This window comes from Zonotrichia albicollis, chromosome 1, assembly GCF_047830755.1.
Source record: "Zonotrichia albicollis isolate bZonAlb1 chromosome 1, bZonAlb1.hap1, whole genome shotgun sequence".
NCBI classification, from domain to species: Eukaryota; Metazoa; Chordata; class Aves; order Passeriformes; family Passerellidae; genus Zonotrichia; species Zonotrichia albicollis.
The window spans coordinates 141,735,660-141,753,598 of NC_133819.1; the positions used below are offsets into that span (position 1 = coordinate 141,735,660).

Sequence of the window (17,939 nt, forward strand, 5' to 3'; positions counted from 1 at the left end):
GCTTATTGTCTTAAAATTTAAATGTATAAAAATGCATCAAACACTGGACTCTTAGTTTGCAGTCTTCTGAAGTTAATGAAGCTTAAAGACAGGATTTTCCACACTGAAACACTTGTGTGAACAAATACAAAAGTTTTTAAAGCCTTTTCTATTGCCACAGTAGGCTTTTTATGCCCACTAGTATTTGGCTTTTGGACTGCTTTTGAAGAATTCTTGGCACCAGGAAAGCTAAGCCTTGGAAAACACTGCCTTTGGCAGGAGTGTTACAGGCATTTTGTCAGATGAAGAATATGAACCCACAAAAATGCTGTCTACTCAGAGAGAATTATGAACCACTTGTGAGCATCAATGGGTAACTGCTCATTGATAAGTGACACAAATCCATGTGAGAGTCTTCTTCTTTGATGGCAGTGCTTTTGCCTTTCCTCAGCAAAGGCCAGAGTTTATGCTCTTGAAACAAAGAAAATGCTATCTCCTAGAACAGACAGTTCAGAAATTCACCCAAAGGCAAGACTTCACATAGCTGCTTCTCCTCTGCTTTTTATTTTTAAAGTAACATTCTTGGGGAAAAAAAGCTTTGCTGTATAGTGACAGGAGACTCCAAGACAAAGGGAAATGGGGGAATGTGGGAACCAATGTCTCTGCAATCTATGCTGAAACACAAACTATTATGGGTTCACTGAAAATATGCAATATTAGTCTGTGAAGCAGATGTCTGCCACCAAAATATGTAAGAAATATTTGTCTCACTAACATTCTTATACTCCACATAAAAAGTGTTAAGACAGTTCTGTGAGTTCTAGGCAAAATACTCAGCAAATTAAATCAGTAACCCATTTGTTACAGCAGGCCTCTCAGTGCTTCTCACTTAACAAATAATTTACCACTGAGCAAGAGGCACTGAAGAGCTGGTCCTGAACTCTGATTACAGCTTTTAAATCTGCTAAAGCTGCCCAGGGAGATCATGGATTCTCTCTGAAAACACTCAAAACCCACCTGGATGCATTCCCTTGTAACCTGCTCTAGGGGACCTGCCTTGGCAGGGGGGTTGGACTGGATCATCGCCATAGGTTCCTGCCAAACCTCACAATTCTGTGATTCCATAAATTTTCCCAATTTTTATCCATACTCACAGCTATCAGAAAAGAAATACAGCTGATGTAAAATGCTGACAATTCACAGCCACTGAAGTTACAGAACAGATAAACCTGCCCCTTTGTCCAGCTCCTAGGATCAGCCTTTGTGATGGAAAACAGAAGGGTCTTAGTGGTCCCCACTGTCACTGGTACAGAATTCCCCAAACTCTGCAGTATTAATGTATTTCATATAAATGTTGTCTTTTGATAATGATGCCAGCCCTACACTCTGCAGTGTTGAAAAAACCAATGGACTGTGAGAGTTTTCTCATTTAGAAGAAAACAGTAACTTCTTTGCTCTGTACTCCACCTCATGAAATAAGATTGAGGTCAAACTAAACCCTAGAACATGAAGAAGTTCTGCCTTTCTTTATGGACTTTAAAGATGACTTGAAGAGGCTTGTGTCCTTGGGCAAAAACTTGCCATTGCAAGTTCTCTCTTCAGTGTCTCTGCAGATTTTGGAGTTACAGTTATGTTTTGAAAAGCACTGCAGAATATAGTGCTGGCACCTGTGTCATTAATTAATACTGAAATTTGGTGAACACACATGTGATTCCCAGCAACTCCAACCAACTCCAGCATGCACACACCCCTTTGTGCAGCTGCATAAAAAAGGTTGTCTTTAACCTAGGTCAGGTCTCTGATTCTCCATTCTGTTGCCACACAAGCAGAATGGAGAGGCAGGAAAATTGATGGGTGATTCTTAAAACTGAGCCCTATTGCCAGAAAAAACGCTCACTAAGCTATGACCTCAGCCTTTGAACATCTCAGATGGCAAACAGAAACTATCAGCACAAAAAGACCTACTTGCATATCTGCAACTATCATGGGACCCCCCACTTTACAGCACATTCAATATTCTTTTTCAGTGTGATGTGAAATATCCTCTTTCAAGGGTGTTTTTCCTGTGGGGAAGGACAGGACAGAGACCCTCTGCAATAGTTTAATGTGTTCAACTCTCAACTCCTGGAGTGAATATTTATTTCAATCAGTTCTGAATAGACTTGCTGCACAGCTCCATCTTTATTAAATTCTTGTCAGCACATTCCAGCAATGATGTTTCCCTTTGCCTAGCAATGCTTTGTGGAGGTAAAGCAGCCTCCGAAAAAATAAAATAAAGGGGGTGTGTGTTACTCTATGAAGGCCAAATCTAAGTAATCACTTGTTATAGTGCAACTAACTTGATTTCAAAAATATACAGGACAACTTCACCATCTAATTTCTAGGCAAACAAACTAAAACCTTGTAGCATCTTACAGCAGACAGGTTAGCATTACTAACCTCAAAGAAATAATAAAGGTAAGGCTGTTGAGTTATATATGACACTGTCTATTCTATACGTACAGCAGTTATTTTACAATCCAGACAATATTTTAAAAAAAAATTCTCTTCATTTTTTAATGATTCAGAATACCTCTTCAAAACTATGTATTTTAATCCAAATGACTTTGTTTCTTAGAACTTCTAAATGCACTTTGATTAGCTATAACAATGCAATTTGTAGTCAACATTGCCCTTCCTTCTTCCAAAAGAAGTGTCACACCTCCCTAGATTCTTCTATTGCATACTGCTGATAAACAGCATTGATAACATGACCTTATCTTCTTTCAAGCTCAAAAACCCTGGATAGCCATCTCTCCACAACCAATCCCTACTCACAGGGCTTTGCTGTTACATTGCATTGTCTAGGACTTTTCAAAACAAGTTTTATGAAGTCAAATCTCATGGAATTGTTGCAGTCATTTGTGTGCTTGCAAGCCTGTGTTAATGAGTGCTAATGGTTTCAAACCTGCCTCTGCTGAGGGGTCAGGCAGTGCTGCACAGTAAGTGACCTGTCAATTCCTGCTCTTGACTCAGCAATGCACACCTGGTGGGGAAGTTCTGTCTCAAATTGCAATTTTCTCTTCACCTGCGGGCAATCACTGGAGCACATGACCCAGAGTTCCCTGGAATTTCTGCACTCTCAGCAGCAGTAATAAGGAGTGTTCAGAAAACATTTTGCATCAGCACTGCAAAAGGTTGGTGCCTTGAGGCTAACTAATGCCACAGGTTAACACAGTGACTGAGATGAGAGACATGGTACAAGAGTAAAATTTGAAGAGTATACACTTAGAATTCTGTTAAGATTTTACTGCTTCCATGAATGAGAGAAAGCACACCTGATGCATGAAAACTCCCTTAAAATGAATAACCATCATGTAGGAAAGGCACATCGATCTCTTCTACTCACAGTCTGTACAACAATTTGTATGACCTGAAAAATTTACTGTCTGGTAGGATTCCCATTTGCATAGTTTATTCATCAAAAACAAAACCAAAAAAGTACTGGTCTTAACTCACAGTTATCAATATGTTTTAAGAGTAACTCACCCCAGAGGGTTTTAGGTTTGTGGCTGCTATGTTAGCTTTTTATCCAGCAGCTTTTTTCCCCCTTTTCCCCATCCTGTTTCCTGAACAGTGTAGTGTTCCTCAAAAAGCTAAAGGAGACTTCAGCATGACTGTGTAGTTTTACAGTTCTCCCTGACTTTCTTATGCAAGTTTCAAGAATTTTAAGAAACAACAAGGATAAAATCTCTCCAAACTTGGCTGAAAAATTAGAACAAAGAAGTAATTGGTATTAAAGCACTTCTAACCTACCCTAATTTTTAAAGTATTTAACAAATACCCACAGCTCATAAAGGTCTCATTTAGGGGAGTTTATAAACAACACTGTTTTGAATGGATGACAGACTGGGGAAGACCAATTAGTGAAAAGATTTTGTGGGCTGATCATGCCACTTGGTTCCTAGCCCTCAGCCACTCTGTGCTGTCAGGCACAATCAATCTGCACTACTGTGATGCTCTTCTCCATAATTCTGGAAATTACCATCACAGGAATGTGGAATTATTGCTAACTGATGACAGAAGTCTGCTTACACAGAATGGTTCTATGGCTCATCTTTCATATATGCTTATTAAGGGCAATAGGTGGCTTTTAGACTTTTCATAGGAGAAAAGGTTCCAAATAATTTGGTTTTGTCTAAAATTAGCACACAATACACACAACATGAAATTTGTTGTCTATCTGGCACACATTTTAAGGTTATTTTATGAATTAACTATGAATTTTTGGGTATTTAAGGTTTTTTTTAATAGAAAAACTTCAACACACAAACAAAATTTACTGTAAATTCTGAAACAAGAGGAATGTATGTATTTTTCAGGAACATTTTGCAAGTTGTGCCAAAATAAATATCTATTAGGTAAGGGGACTATAGCTAAAGGGGATTTCTGAACACATTTAATCTTTTTCACTAACCACACTAGTAAATCAAAACGCAAGGATCAGACATTGCTATCATTCCCTGGAAAACCACATTATGTGGTTATACTCAAACACCAACAGTTTGCTGCTGGGGTGGGGGGAAGAAGAATCATTCTACTCAAGGTGTACCCATTATCCCATGCTGGCTCTATGCCTCTGGTAAAATAATCAGTGAAATAGCTAATGATATTTCAATTATCACTAAATTTCCAATTCACACTGTGGCCTATTCTAAACCCTCAATTCCTCTGCTTGGAGGACAAGAACTGTTTTCATGTTGGTATTGTTCTCATGCAGACTGTTGTCCTGCCTAAAAAGCATTTCTACAGGTATAACTTATTTTGTTTGGAGAACAAACCACAGTAACAGAAGCTGCATTTTGTAACAAGAGTAAGAAATGGTGATACTGCTATGACAGTGCAGCTATAGTGACTTATCCTTTTAAGCAGAAACAAAACTTAAGATGTATATTTTGTGGTTTTCAGCTGCAACTTGTTTGCTTTTTTCTGCATAAAAGTAGCACTTGTTGCAATTTTTAAAAACGGTCCTTAAATCAAGTTATCTAATATGCATTTAGGTACTTTGAGTAAAATGAAGAATGGCTTATTAAAATTTAAAATAAAGTAGTTACAACCTCAGTTAAGAAAAATTGATCTAAGCTTCTTTAAATTTACTATGATTCCCTGAATTTGGCCTTGCTTATATGAATTCTGTCTGGAAAAATATTTAAGATAAATCAATGGAATATACTTGTAAGCTTCATCTTGTTAAGATGAAGCTTTTTGAAAACAGAAGGTTACTTTTTTAATGATATATTCTGCTAAAAAGTATAGGACTGTATACAGACCAGCACTGTACACTTGGCTTTGGACAAAGAATTACGTTATTCTTCAAATAAACAGAGAAGTGGGTGAAGGAATAGTGAAATATTTTCCAGACTTACTGTCAGCCACAGAAGTGAAAAAAGGAAATCTATAAACATTTATAAAAGACATTTATAAAAGAGTGATTAAAAATTAATCTAACTCGAATTTCATCTGGGCAAGTAGTTCAACAGTATCATATACAACCATTCTCCTACTCCTTGTCAAATTTCCATTCATTTAGTTTCTATTCTCACATATGAGATAAACAGGTTTTAAGGGAAGGGGAAAGTAGCTTTGGAACTTTATTTTTGGGAGCCTCTTCAGAATATTCAAGTAAAAGGGCCCAGTTACCTATTTATTATCTCTTACCTTCAACTCTTGTTTTAGAAACAACCTAAGCTGCCCCCAGGTAAAGAGTATGAGAATCAGGAGCACTGATCTGTTTTAGGCATGCCAGAGAAAAGCCAGTAATTGAATTCAATAGGCTAAACAATCTGAACATGGATATGTTGGATTTTTAAGATGACTGAGTTACTGACCCTTCTTGATTAGTGTCCAGGTGCTGCCTGCAGCTAAAACCTAATGAAGAGGAGAGCAATTTTCTTCTTAAGTACCTGTGTGGCTTTTTGCAAAGGAATTTAGATCCAGTTCTGGTAGTCTGAAATGTGGGACTTGCTTACCTCCAAACCTCCTCTCAAATGAACACAAATCTGCTACACAAAATTCTGAGATATTTTATACCCTCACTAATAAAAAAACCTCAAAAGTTACCAGTGATAGTTACTAGATTTGATTGGGGATTAATGATCTCCAGTTAGTTAATGTAATTTCTACCAAGAGGCAAAAAGGCCACAGAAAATGAACTGCCAGAGGGACTCCTCAAAGAGTACATTGGAACAGAACTGGGCTGGATTGGCAGGATAGCTTTTTCCTAGTTTATACAGTTTGTTTTTTAGGAAAAAGTAAGACTGGCTGCAGTCTTTTACAGAAGTTTGTGTTGGCCAAGTCTTCTCTCAACACTGTTACATGCTAGGCCTGCTTTGTGAGAGAAGATGAGCGCTCAAGTTGGAGGGGCAATACTTAGCCCAAGATAAAAACCAAATTATTGCTTAGTGAGGCATAATATAAAATACAATACAAATCCTAAGAAGCTGCAGGCACACTCTACAACTGAACAGGAACTAAGAAAAATACTGGAGAAATTTAATTTGGTTCCAAATTTTTAAAGGCTAATAAATAAACTTGAGATGGTTCTTAAAAAATGGCTCAAGACCTCACCATCTTTAGAGATGGCTTTATGGCTTTCCCTCTGCTCTTCCCAAGGTAACTAGAGTGATCACTCTTTTCCTTTATTTTACCTCATACTTCATTGTAGGGAGAAAAAAAAATATTCTAAACTTAGTAAAAACTGAAAGTTATAATTTGTAACACAGCAAATCACTGGAAATACTCCAAAGGTAATTTTTCTATGCAATACATTGTGGAGTGTCTTTTGGTGTCCGCTCCTCATGAAGTTATCTGAAGAAACTAACAGACAAAAATCCTAATAAAACCTGTTAGCATCTTGCACATATAAAAAGTACTGTTTAGAACATCCTTTCAGGCACATAATCAGGATATCTCTGGCTTCTTCTTCTGCTCAATAACTACATTCCAGAAATAATCTGTGTAACTAAAAACAGAAACTTGCACTACAAATTGTAGAATAGTACAAGATAAGTACTGCTGCAGTTCTTCTAAGAAAACAGAAAAGGAAGCGGTGGCTGAAAGGATCTTTTAACCCAAAAGCTTTTCTGTTTACCAGTGCCCATTTATCTGCTGGGAACATCACAGGTGGCTTCTGGTTGCTTGAGTCTGGCAAGGCAAAACTGGGGAGGAACTGGAGTGACACAGAATATGTAAGAGGATTATCAGAGCCATCTGCAGTTCACAGGCATCCAATATGCTTGTGTTTCACCACCTACAAACTTCTGTCTGAGAACACTGTGATTTTCTGCTTTCAAAGCCACAGAGTGCTGCTGACAAACTTCCAGGAATCTGTGTGCCACGGCATGGAGATGACAAGCAGTGTCAGTACTGGGACCCTGCCTAAGCCATGCTGCTTGGCTGGAACAAACCCATGGCTTCAGACCAGGCTCTGCAACTCCCTGCCTCAAAGCAGGATGTACAGATGGGGGCAGAAATCAGGAAAGTTACTCAGAAATATAAACATTAAGAAGGTGTTTGGTTTTCAAAAAGCAAATTGCAGAGTTTACAATATATCAAGTTTTGAAAACTTCAGAAGTGTGGAAGAACTTGTTCCCCCAAGGCCAAGCAAGCAGCTGTCTGGCCCGAGGGGAGCTCCTAGGAGGGCTGGCAGTGGACCAGGCTGCACACCAGCAGCAGCCCAAGCACACTCTATGCAATCAGACAGCTCTGCTTTCTTAAGGGAAACTCCCAGGAATGCATCCATCTCATTGGAGCAACACAGGGCTGCTGTTTCTGGTAACATTCTTATTTAAATACTTCTTGAAGTACAATTTCCTGCCTTTAAAATTGTCTCAAAACACATATATACCCAGACAGTTAAACAACTTTCAAATGGTATATAACAGGAAAATGTGCCCATGAATCTGATGTATGCTTGCTTTCAAGGAACAGAATTGTTTGCTTAGTTATATGTAACTGGTGAATTCTGTGATGATTTCTGTTTAAAACTCATTTAAAAGACATACAATCTGAAATTTCAAACACACTTGAAATAAAAGTTTCATTCACAGCACAAGATCAAACTCTGTCAAAGGAGCTAGTTTTTGATCTTTTTCACCTTGAAATATGTCTGGAACAGACATAATTTACTTTCCTGTATCTACATGGTTTTCCATCCCACTTCAGACATCTCCACAGAGGATCTAAGTTAGAACCTCTGCACAAGTTGGAAAGTCAGTTGGCTCCAATTAGGAATAAAAGGAAAGAATGCTCGAGGAAAGCTTCTCTGACCAGGAATATCCTCACTTTTGATTCTCCCCTTTCATGGAGCAGGATCCCTCTTGATGTCCTGTCGTGGTGGAAGCAGAGGTGATGGGAATGCTTACCACTGAAAACCAAACAATTTGCTGGGTTTCCACACCTGTGATTTCCTTAAAACTATTTCTCTATTTTAGTGTCCCACTTGCACACTGTGTCTTTCTCTGTGGTGGGTCAGTCTCCAACTACCAGCAAAACAGCCTTTAAAGAACCCTCTATAGCAAGACATTTTAACACAAAATAGAGCAAAAATGTCCAATAACATTAGCAGCACTGAGCACATTCTTCACATTCCAAATGAAAATTTACATTATTATTTCCAATTAAAAAGAAAAAGGTTACTTTCCTCCCGATATTCGTAAATTCTCATATAAATTCAGGTATTTACATTCATTCCCTATTGTCTATCTTATGTCTGGCTTATATACAGTAAGGTACATTTCTTGAGTATAAGTTTTAATGTAAAACCTCAAAGATTAATTTTTTACTCATAATTGTGTTTATCTGTATTTATAGACTTACAATCTGTATTTACAGACTTACATACCTTTAATTAAGCTCTGCTTTTCATTTGATGTTTTCCCTTAAAGCGTACAGGTATCTTAAAGGGCTAATATCAACTATTTTTCTTCTGTAGAAAGAAGCTGAACCATTAACCCTGCCTCCCTCTCACTCCTCCCTTTTCTAATCACTCTCAGAGATATTTAATTTCATTTTGAGCATCTTCACTTTGGTAATTAGGTTGGTCACCAGGCTCAAAACTTCATGGAAGATAAATAATAATTAAAACCAAAAGACACATAAGGCAAGAAGAATTACTAAAACCATCTGAAGAAGAAAATAAAAAGAGGAGTTTAAAGCTTTTCTGTGTCCTTCATTTTCTGCTTCATTGTAAGGACTGCTCATACTGCATGGAAGCTATCTATAGGTTCTACAGAACCTCACAGATCCAAGTCCATAATAAGGCTTTTTACATCACAAATGCAGAATGAAGGGGACAGGGACAAGCTACTCATTTTAGCAATGTGTGTTCTCACCTTGATTTCTGAGATCCTAGTACAGAGTAACAAACAACAGCCCAAGGAAAAGCCAAACAGGACTAATAAGATTAGCAACCTAAGCACTGGGTCTTTTAAACACAGTTTATTAAAATATTAATCTATTTTACTATGTTTGTTTACTTTCCCCACATATAAAGAACCACAGAATAATTTGCATCTGAAAGGATTCCACTCAGAGAGGAACTAACTTCAACATTACATCAGCTTGCTCAGGAACTGTGCAGTGAGTTCTGAGCATCTCCAGGCCTGGAGATTCCACAACCTCCCTGGGCAGCCTGGCAGGTGACAAGAATGAAATGACAAGGAACCCAAACCCAAAGTCAGTTTGGTGTTCTGAGATGCAAATATATCTCTGCAATATTTGGATTTCTACAAAACAACACACATTCCCTTTAAGTTTTCTCTTCTCAAGTAATTTTCATGTCACATAGCTGTTTTCTCAGTACATCTCAAATTATCAAATTTATGTAACAATATTTTAACCTAACTTCTCTTTGGTTTTTTGAACAAAGCTGTACATTTTCTGACTTCTTTTTAAAAGCATATTTGTGCTATATGCTTCTAAAAAGAAGACTATGTAAATACTTATATTTTTGTTCCTTCTCCAGTCTTTCACAGGAATACTGTAAAAATGCCAACACTACTTCTTCCATGGCTTCACACACTGAAAAAACTCAGAACAGAGATTCTATTACCTCTGCATATTCATTCACCCTTTCTTTTAATATGTTTGGTGCAAAGCTGTCTATTCTCAGACACTCCAGCTGGCATTTTAATCAGAACAGTGTGGGCACATGGCTATGATTCATTTTAAGTCCCCTTTTACAGACCTCTTAATATAAAATATAAAGATATGTCACTTTATATATATAAAATATAGAGATATTTACATTATTTTAAATATATATATAAAAAATAAAGATATTTCACATCAGAAAATAATTTTATCAAATTCCCTCAATTCTTCATCTTTTATTTGCCAACTAATCTCTCCTCCCCTCCCTGGCCCTGACATCTGAATGTCAGAGAATCAAAATACACTTTCTCAATCAGACAGGAAAAACATTACTATTTTTCCCATTACTTCACATTGGAAACTCTTCCCAAGATCAAAACTGGTAAAAAATTGAGCTGAAGGTTAAATTAAAATCTATCTGACACCAACAATGGCCTGGTTGCAGGCCAGGACAAGAAGCCAAAATCACACCAGTGATGAGCCCCGCAGTTAGCAGAGAGATGGAAGATAACCATACTCATTCTTCTCCCTCTGTGAGATCTTACCAGCTCCTGGGAGCATAAAAGCAGGTGGGACAAAACTCTGACACAGCAAGGGTTAGGTGTGTCTCCAAGCCTTTAAATGTGGCTCTAGATGGAGCAGTTGGTTGAAGGGAAACTTCTGCCCCAGTCTCTACACTCAGAGCATTACAATTCTCCCAAACTCCCATTTGTTTTTCCCTACCCCACCCAGAACCCACCATCTCCACTTCTCCCCAGCATTCTCTCACTCATTTTACACCCAGTATTCTGTTCCTCTCTGGCCCACCTATTCCCTGTTTTTTCTCACCATAATACCCACTTGAGCTCCCTAGCTCTCCCACAGGAGAAGCACTGAGCTGAAAGCCTCCAAATTGCTACAGATTTCCAAGGCAGTTGCACTCCCCAGCCCCCATAATTGGCAAGGAGCAAGACTGTATATACAGAGTGCAGTTACCAGCAATCAATCCAGATGAGATTACAGAGGAAAGAAAGATACAAAAAAGAGGATGCTTATTTTCTCTGTGGTTTGGATTCCTCCAGAGGGAATGTTCCAAGAAATTATGGGAGGGGAATTCTAACTACAGCAGTGTTCTTACCTGCAGATTTTCCCCAAAGTTAATATGCTGACATGAAGATATTACAAAACTTAGTTTGACAGCAATGACTAAATTAGATGGCATCAAGTTTATTTGTCCTCTGCCACACACACCTGCAAGTCAACAAAGTTAAGGTGGCCCAGTCCTAAGAAGATGAACTATGGTAGTGTGTGGGTACAAAGAAATACATTTTAAAAGCTATGTCAGCACAACTCTATTTCCTTTGAGAATACAGACATTGCCAATTAGTGAGCTAAAACTAAGTGCCAGCTCATCATTCAAGTTAAATTATTGTGGAGAACCTATATCAGTTTTAATACTAAAGACAGTTACAGAAGACTACAGCACACCATATAACAGGAACAGGCTTATCAGCTTTACTGTAATGTACTGCAGAATTCTGGTCAATGGTGCAGAATCTAAACTTCTTCAGTTTAAATTCAGCCTAATCCACAGAAATCTCATAGAAACCATGAGGTCTCAGAAATTTCAGCTCCATTCAGTATTGAGGATAAAAGCAAATATACCAAGTTTTACCACTGACATAGGTTAGAAGTCAAAACTGATCTCCCTGTTTCAGCTTAGAAAAAGGTGCAATGTATTTGCTGGATTCTGTTTCCTTTAACAGACACTGTAACACAGAGGTGCTTCCATTACACAGAATGGATGTACAGACATATTTTAGTATTATCTAAGGTGAGGAGCCTAAGTACAAGTGATTTTTAATAAGCTTTTGAAAGTTTACAGACCTGAGTGGCATTTCCTTTGGCTATGGCTAACAGTTATGAATTATACAGCACATCCAACTCAAACCAGGTAATGAAGGTTTTTACTTTATTCATTTTGATGAAGCAGGGAGTTGAAAACATAACATTTTAAGTAAAACTTTTCTTATTAAAAAAACCAAACCAGAAATAGAAAATTTTAGCAACCATTGTTCTTTGCTTTAATGACCTCATCTCTCCAAAAACAAATTACCTAAAGAGAAGAATGACTACTTTTTCTTACCAATAATGTGGGAGCCTACATTATATATATTCAGTCAATGTGTCCTCTTAAAAAATGTAAGATACTTACGGAGTCCAAACCTTCGGAAAGGCAGCAATTTCTTCTGGTGTATATTCATCCAACCTCTTGGGGACTGCACGTGGCTGAGGAATCTCTTGTAGAAGGTTCTTCTCTATATCTTCTGGAATAACCTGAGACAGGTGAGAATAGTCTTAACTACATGACTGTTTAACAAACAACACCCCTGCCCACAAAGCCAGACCAAAATTTGTCAATAGTACTGCATTTTTCATGCTAAGTGTTTGACCTAAATACACCAATCTCATACGTCTTGAATCTCTGTGAAATAATATGGAAAACACAAAAATATATATATAAAAAAGCAGTGTGATTTTTAATTTAATTGACTTGCTTATGACACGGGTGGTATTGTAAACACTCCCTCTTCACCTCTATACAACACAAGGATGAAAATGTAACTGCATGGCTACTCACATCTTCGGGGAACAGGTGTAGCCTCTGCATCAGAGTTCTTCTCTGAAGGTTTTTTGGAAGCATTCTATAAACAGCCAGTTTAACAATCTGAGGAAAGGTAACATAGCAACAAATAATTAGGGAGGTTACCCATAACATGAAATAGGTTAAGAGTGTTTCCATCTGTCCACACTGTTCATCAATGAAGCTCTTAGTCATCCTTCAGCCTGAGGAATTCTGGCACCACATTCAGAAGGAGCTCTAGACTTTAATTTCAAAAAAAGAAATACTTACTCCTCATCATATATACACTTATTTTAAGACCCATGTAGAAAATTTCAGTTTAGAAAGTTAAGAGCTATATTTAGTATTTTTTGTGGATGACTGTGCATGACCTCCAAAGAATTGAAAAGCTTGTGGTAACTCTGTATTTTATTTCACATTTACATACACACACTGTTTAGGAAAAAAAAAGTGCTTAAGCAAATTTCCCAAGTGCTCCAAGCAACTAGTTTAACAGTGTAATTTGATGTGTTTAAAACACTTTTATAATTAATGCTTTGTACCTTCAGCAAAGCTGACATACCAAAACACTGCATTACAAACTTACTATTTATATTTATAACCCTTGCTATTAGTTCCAGATGAACAATCTCACTTCTAAACATCAGGAACGAGTAGAATTTGTACATCTATTCTGGACGATGCTCATTGTAAAGTAAACAAATTTCAACAGGATTTTCTCTTGGACTCCAGCAAAGATGCCTTTTATTTAAATACAAACCACATTGTTATGGACTTCATCCAGAAGAGGAACATTTGTAAATGTAAAATAATGCACACAACTGCAGGAGAGAGAAAAGGTTTCATGAAGGACAGCAAAGCACTTAGAACTAGACCTACGTGCAATTTTGTAAGTAAAATGTTTGCTCCAGGACACCTGGATACAAACTAGCTCCAAATCAAAAAGTACCCAGGCATGCTTAGGACAGCACCAAGCTCAAGCCAATAAACACACTGAAATGCAGGGCACTGAGCACAAAATTCGCAGGCACCTGGATACTTTCCAAAGTGTATTGAGCAAAATAACTTATTTTTATAAAATTAACTAAAGGGTTCAATTGAAATTTTAGAGACAATCACCAAGTTCTTAGGTGGAACTTAAGATTTTCAGGTGTTATTCAGCCAGTACCATAAATCTCTGGACAAATGTAATAAATCAAGATGACAGGAGAAATATTGCAGGTCATGCAGATTAATATACAGTTTTGATACCTTCTCTAATAAAAATTAATAAGCATGTATTAAAAATCAAAGATGAAAACTAATGCTTTTTAGGGATAAAAAGTATTCATGCTTGTAGAACAAACTATAATTTATTTAGGTCAGTACAATATGTGTTCTGTGACTACAGGTCTTGATAAAAGGTCTGTCCCACCTTTTCTGTAAGCCCCCTTTATATACTTGGAAGGCCCACAATAAGCTCTCCCCAGAGTCCTTTCCTCCCTAGGTTGAACAATTCCAACTTTTTCAATCTCTCCTCCTAGGAGGGGTGTTCCATTCCTCCCATCATTTCTGTGGCCCTCCTCTGGAGCTGCTCCAACACATCCATGCCTTTCCTGTGCTGGGGCCCCAGAGCTGGACATGGTGCTCCAGGTGGAGTACAGGGGGAGGATCACCTCCCTCACCCTGCTGGCCACGCTGCTTTGAAAGCAGCCCAGGATTCTGATTTACTGCAAGGTCATTAGTCCAGCTACAGAGCAGAAGGTAAACAGGGAGCCAGGACACAGAAGGTAGTGCTGGAAAAATTCCTTCATCTTAACTTCTGCCTCAAAGACTCTTCCACAAGCCAAAATAAATCCAAACCCAGCTACTGGAAAGACCAAGCTTACATCCAACTTCTTGCCTAAAATTCTGCCTACAGCCACAACTCCACTTTCACTGCTGCGGTGTCAAGAAAAGGCAGATCCAATCAACAATACTTGCAAGATGTTAAGTAAGTAAGGGCTCTTCTGTTACCTGAATAAGCTCAAGTTTTACTAAAAATAGACCAATCCAAAATAAAAAGGTATGGAACTGCAAATCTGCTACTGAACTCACACAAAACCCAAACCCAGATTCCATGCTCCCTGAAAACACACTTCAGAACGTGTTGTTTCTTTCAGGAATTAACAATAAAAACCATTTTTTTACATGCTTGTACACTTCTAATAAAAGACAAACCCTACTGCTTTCTGTCATTATGCTCATTATGAGCTATAAAAATAGCAAGAGTTTAATTTTACATGAAAGTTAAAAAAGCTAGTAATTTCTGTGGAATCTCAGACTGGCAGAGAGCTCTACCCACACACAGGTCTCACTGCAACCTTGATCTTATTTTGAAATTGATTAGCACAGCTTAACAGTTTATTCAGTTATTCATGGACTGTCACTGTCTCCTCCCCCACTACTATATCTTTAGTACTGGCAATGTGTAAAATTCCACATCCTCATAAATACATAAAATTCCATATCCTCATAAATACTTATTCCTAAAGACCATAACACTTCCTCCATCAGGTAAAGACATCCACCATCAGAAGCACACAGCCACCCCAGTGTTAGTATTTGGGGATTTTTACACTACAGGGATGCTGTTTGCCCTAGTTTATTTTGAATTACAAAGTTCCCATTGGCTCTAATTGCAATTGTCATCTTTAATATTGCAATACCTTTTTTTAGGTTGGTTAATTTATACACTTACAGTGTAGACAGGGTCTTAATAACAGTTATATGACATTATTCTTTTAGTTTCCAATTTAAAGGGCTAATTAGAAGGAAATGAATCAGAAGGCACCTGTATTAAAACCATTGCACTTTAAGTTCCTTACAACATATTAATACATTTTATGAGTACAAATAAATTAAAATGCACTTATTTGAAACACTGTGAGTCCTAAACATTTCAATTTTTGTGACAAACTTTGGCATATGTGCAACTAGTAGACTATGTCTGGTGGAGACAAGTTCTGAGAAAGAGTCTTTGCCAGATAAAACATACTTTAAAGATGGAAATCAACAGAGCAATACCACTCCTAGTACTGAGAAGCACAAAATAATTGGCTGAATTTCCAGAAGAAAGTCTACCCTAACAGCTGAATTAAGTCCAATAATCAACAGGAAGCAACTCTAGAACATGGGAAGGACACAGTGCTCCAGAGAAAACAAAGTGATTAATTACAGGGCATGCCAAAATAACCCTAGAAGAATTTTAAGAGATACAGCAGTTACTTGGAGGTACAGTTTGATACACATCTTCCTTCTACCAGTCCATGGTTTTCAGTTCTGTATACAATGTTGTTTTCACCCACAATTATAAAATACAACACAAAGAACTTTCTACCTCTGACAGTTGCAGAAGTAGTACAACTTGTCCAAGCAAGAGTGAATTTACTCAATACTGCCATAAAAATCATTTGGTCACAGACAAATTAAACTTCATGCACATGGATGTTATTTGGCTTTCCACTGCTGCTTTCCACTTCACAAAAATGTGGAAGCTTAATGTTTCTTTAAATGATTAACTTGACTCAAAAATAAGGAATGGATTAAGACTTTTCAATATAAGCATTTATTTTTGTGTACTATGAAGAGAATGACCAAGTCAGCTCCAAGACTTACTCACATCACCTAGAGGTTTCAAGATAGCATGTTCTCTTCCCCATGCAAAACTAACTTGTGTGCCTACTAATCCAGTCTTTGAAGTTTTGTTCTACTTAATTAAAACACATTACTCCTTTCTAATAGAAGAAAATGCTACTACTTCTAGTGTTTCAGTAACTGACTTCTAGCATGTACATATTATTCTACCAACTATCCCTTACTAATACAAAGAAAATAAGTTCTCAAATAGCAAAAGCAAGATTTAACTGTGCTTTCTGTCTGAGCTTTTCTTCAAAAGACCATTATTAGGCAGATATAATGGCAAGTCTTTACATGCAAGCAGTTGCTAAAGGGCATTCAAAAGGAGAATTAGAACATTTTAAACCCCTTCACATCAGTGCCAGCAGCTGAACAAACCAAGACCCGGACACCCCTGGAGGCTCCCTCCCAGCACATTTCCACTGAGCCACCCTGCTTCACTTAATAATCTTCCCTAGCAGGTAACATTCACTCTGCAAAATTATTGCCCATTATTTCTCTGTCACAGGCAATAATACAGCCTCTGAATACTGCAAAGGTCAATCCTCTCACTGAGCATTTGGTTTTAACCAAATGCAATTTCTTCTTTTTCTTTTCTGGGGTCAAGTTTCTGATGAAGCCAGAAAAAAAAAATTAAGCTGAGTTTTGCCTACCTTTCAAATCACAAGTCAGAGAAAAACTGATTGAAAACTCTGTCCTCACATGATTACTATATACTTCTGCAGATTAGACCTGACAACATTATTTTGCAGGCATTTAAATGAAAAATCTTAAGATTTTCCCAGTATTTTTTTCAGGTAATCTTTGCTCCCTCTCAAATCTGAGATTTAAAACTACATCTTTTAATCTTTCTGTATCAAGTACCTGGAAGTCTAATTTTGAAAGTGCAGATCTCATGCCAATCAGCAGCTTTGCAGCTAAATAAAACTTCAAGTTTTTTTTTAAAAGTCAAGAAAATCCCAAAGCTCTATGCATTCCAAACAACTACACCTCAAATCCCAAGGCTTACCCGTTTCCTTTATTTCCAAAAGATTGTCCTGGCAAAGAAAACACCCCAAATCCTTCAATCAGGTTTTTTTTTTTTTTTGCAACCTCCAATGGAAACTAATGCTGCCTGCCCACTTATATCCTAAGAGATTATTGCTGCCATACAGAATACCAACATTCTATTAACCTGAAGAACAGAGTGGCTGTTTTGAACTACAGCAACAAAGTTTCATGGTGCACCTAAAGAACATATTTTATAGTTTTGCTTATGGGTGGTCCAAGAATTTACATTCAATCTAAGTCAGAGAAATGTGAACAAGCTGTTTTTTTTTCTTCAATAAGCACTTCTCAAAGTAGCCCAGCCAAATTCATTAGAAGAGTTCTATTCTCTGCTATTTTGAAGAAGAGCAGACAACTGAAAACAGTAGAAATTTTAGACAGATTCAGAGACACTCCCCTCCTCATGTCTCCCAAATGAACTCACAAGTATTTAAGGTAAAAATGTGCTGGACTATGTACTTTTGCTATCTTTTTGTTAACATACTCATTTTCACCCTTGCAT

The 17,939-nt window shown here is 37.5% G+C and overlaps 1 protein-coding gene across 3 annotated transcripts in view; it reads right to left on the reverse strand.

Annotated features, from left to right (window-relative positions):
• Positions 1–17,939, reverse strand: part of MRPL13 (mitochondrial ribosomal protein L13) — a 28,995-nt gene that overhangs the window by 2,567 nt on the left and 8,489 nt on the right. For 2 of the 3 annotated variants that reach the window (XM_005479565.4, XM_026799686.2), the window contains exons 5-6: positions 12,731–12,817; positions 12,305–12,426 (exon numbers count right to left, since the gene is read on the reverse strand). In XM_005479565.4, coding sequence (XP_005479622.1) covers positions 12,305–12,426; positions 12,731–12,817 — 209 coding nt within the window. Of the gene's footprint in view, positions 1–12,300; positions 12,427–12,730; positions 12,818–17,939 lie in introns of those variants that run through there. The other variant, XM_005479566.4, reaches the window with a different exon arrangement.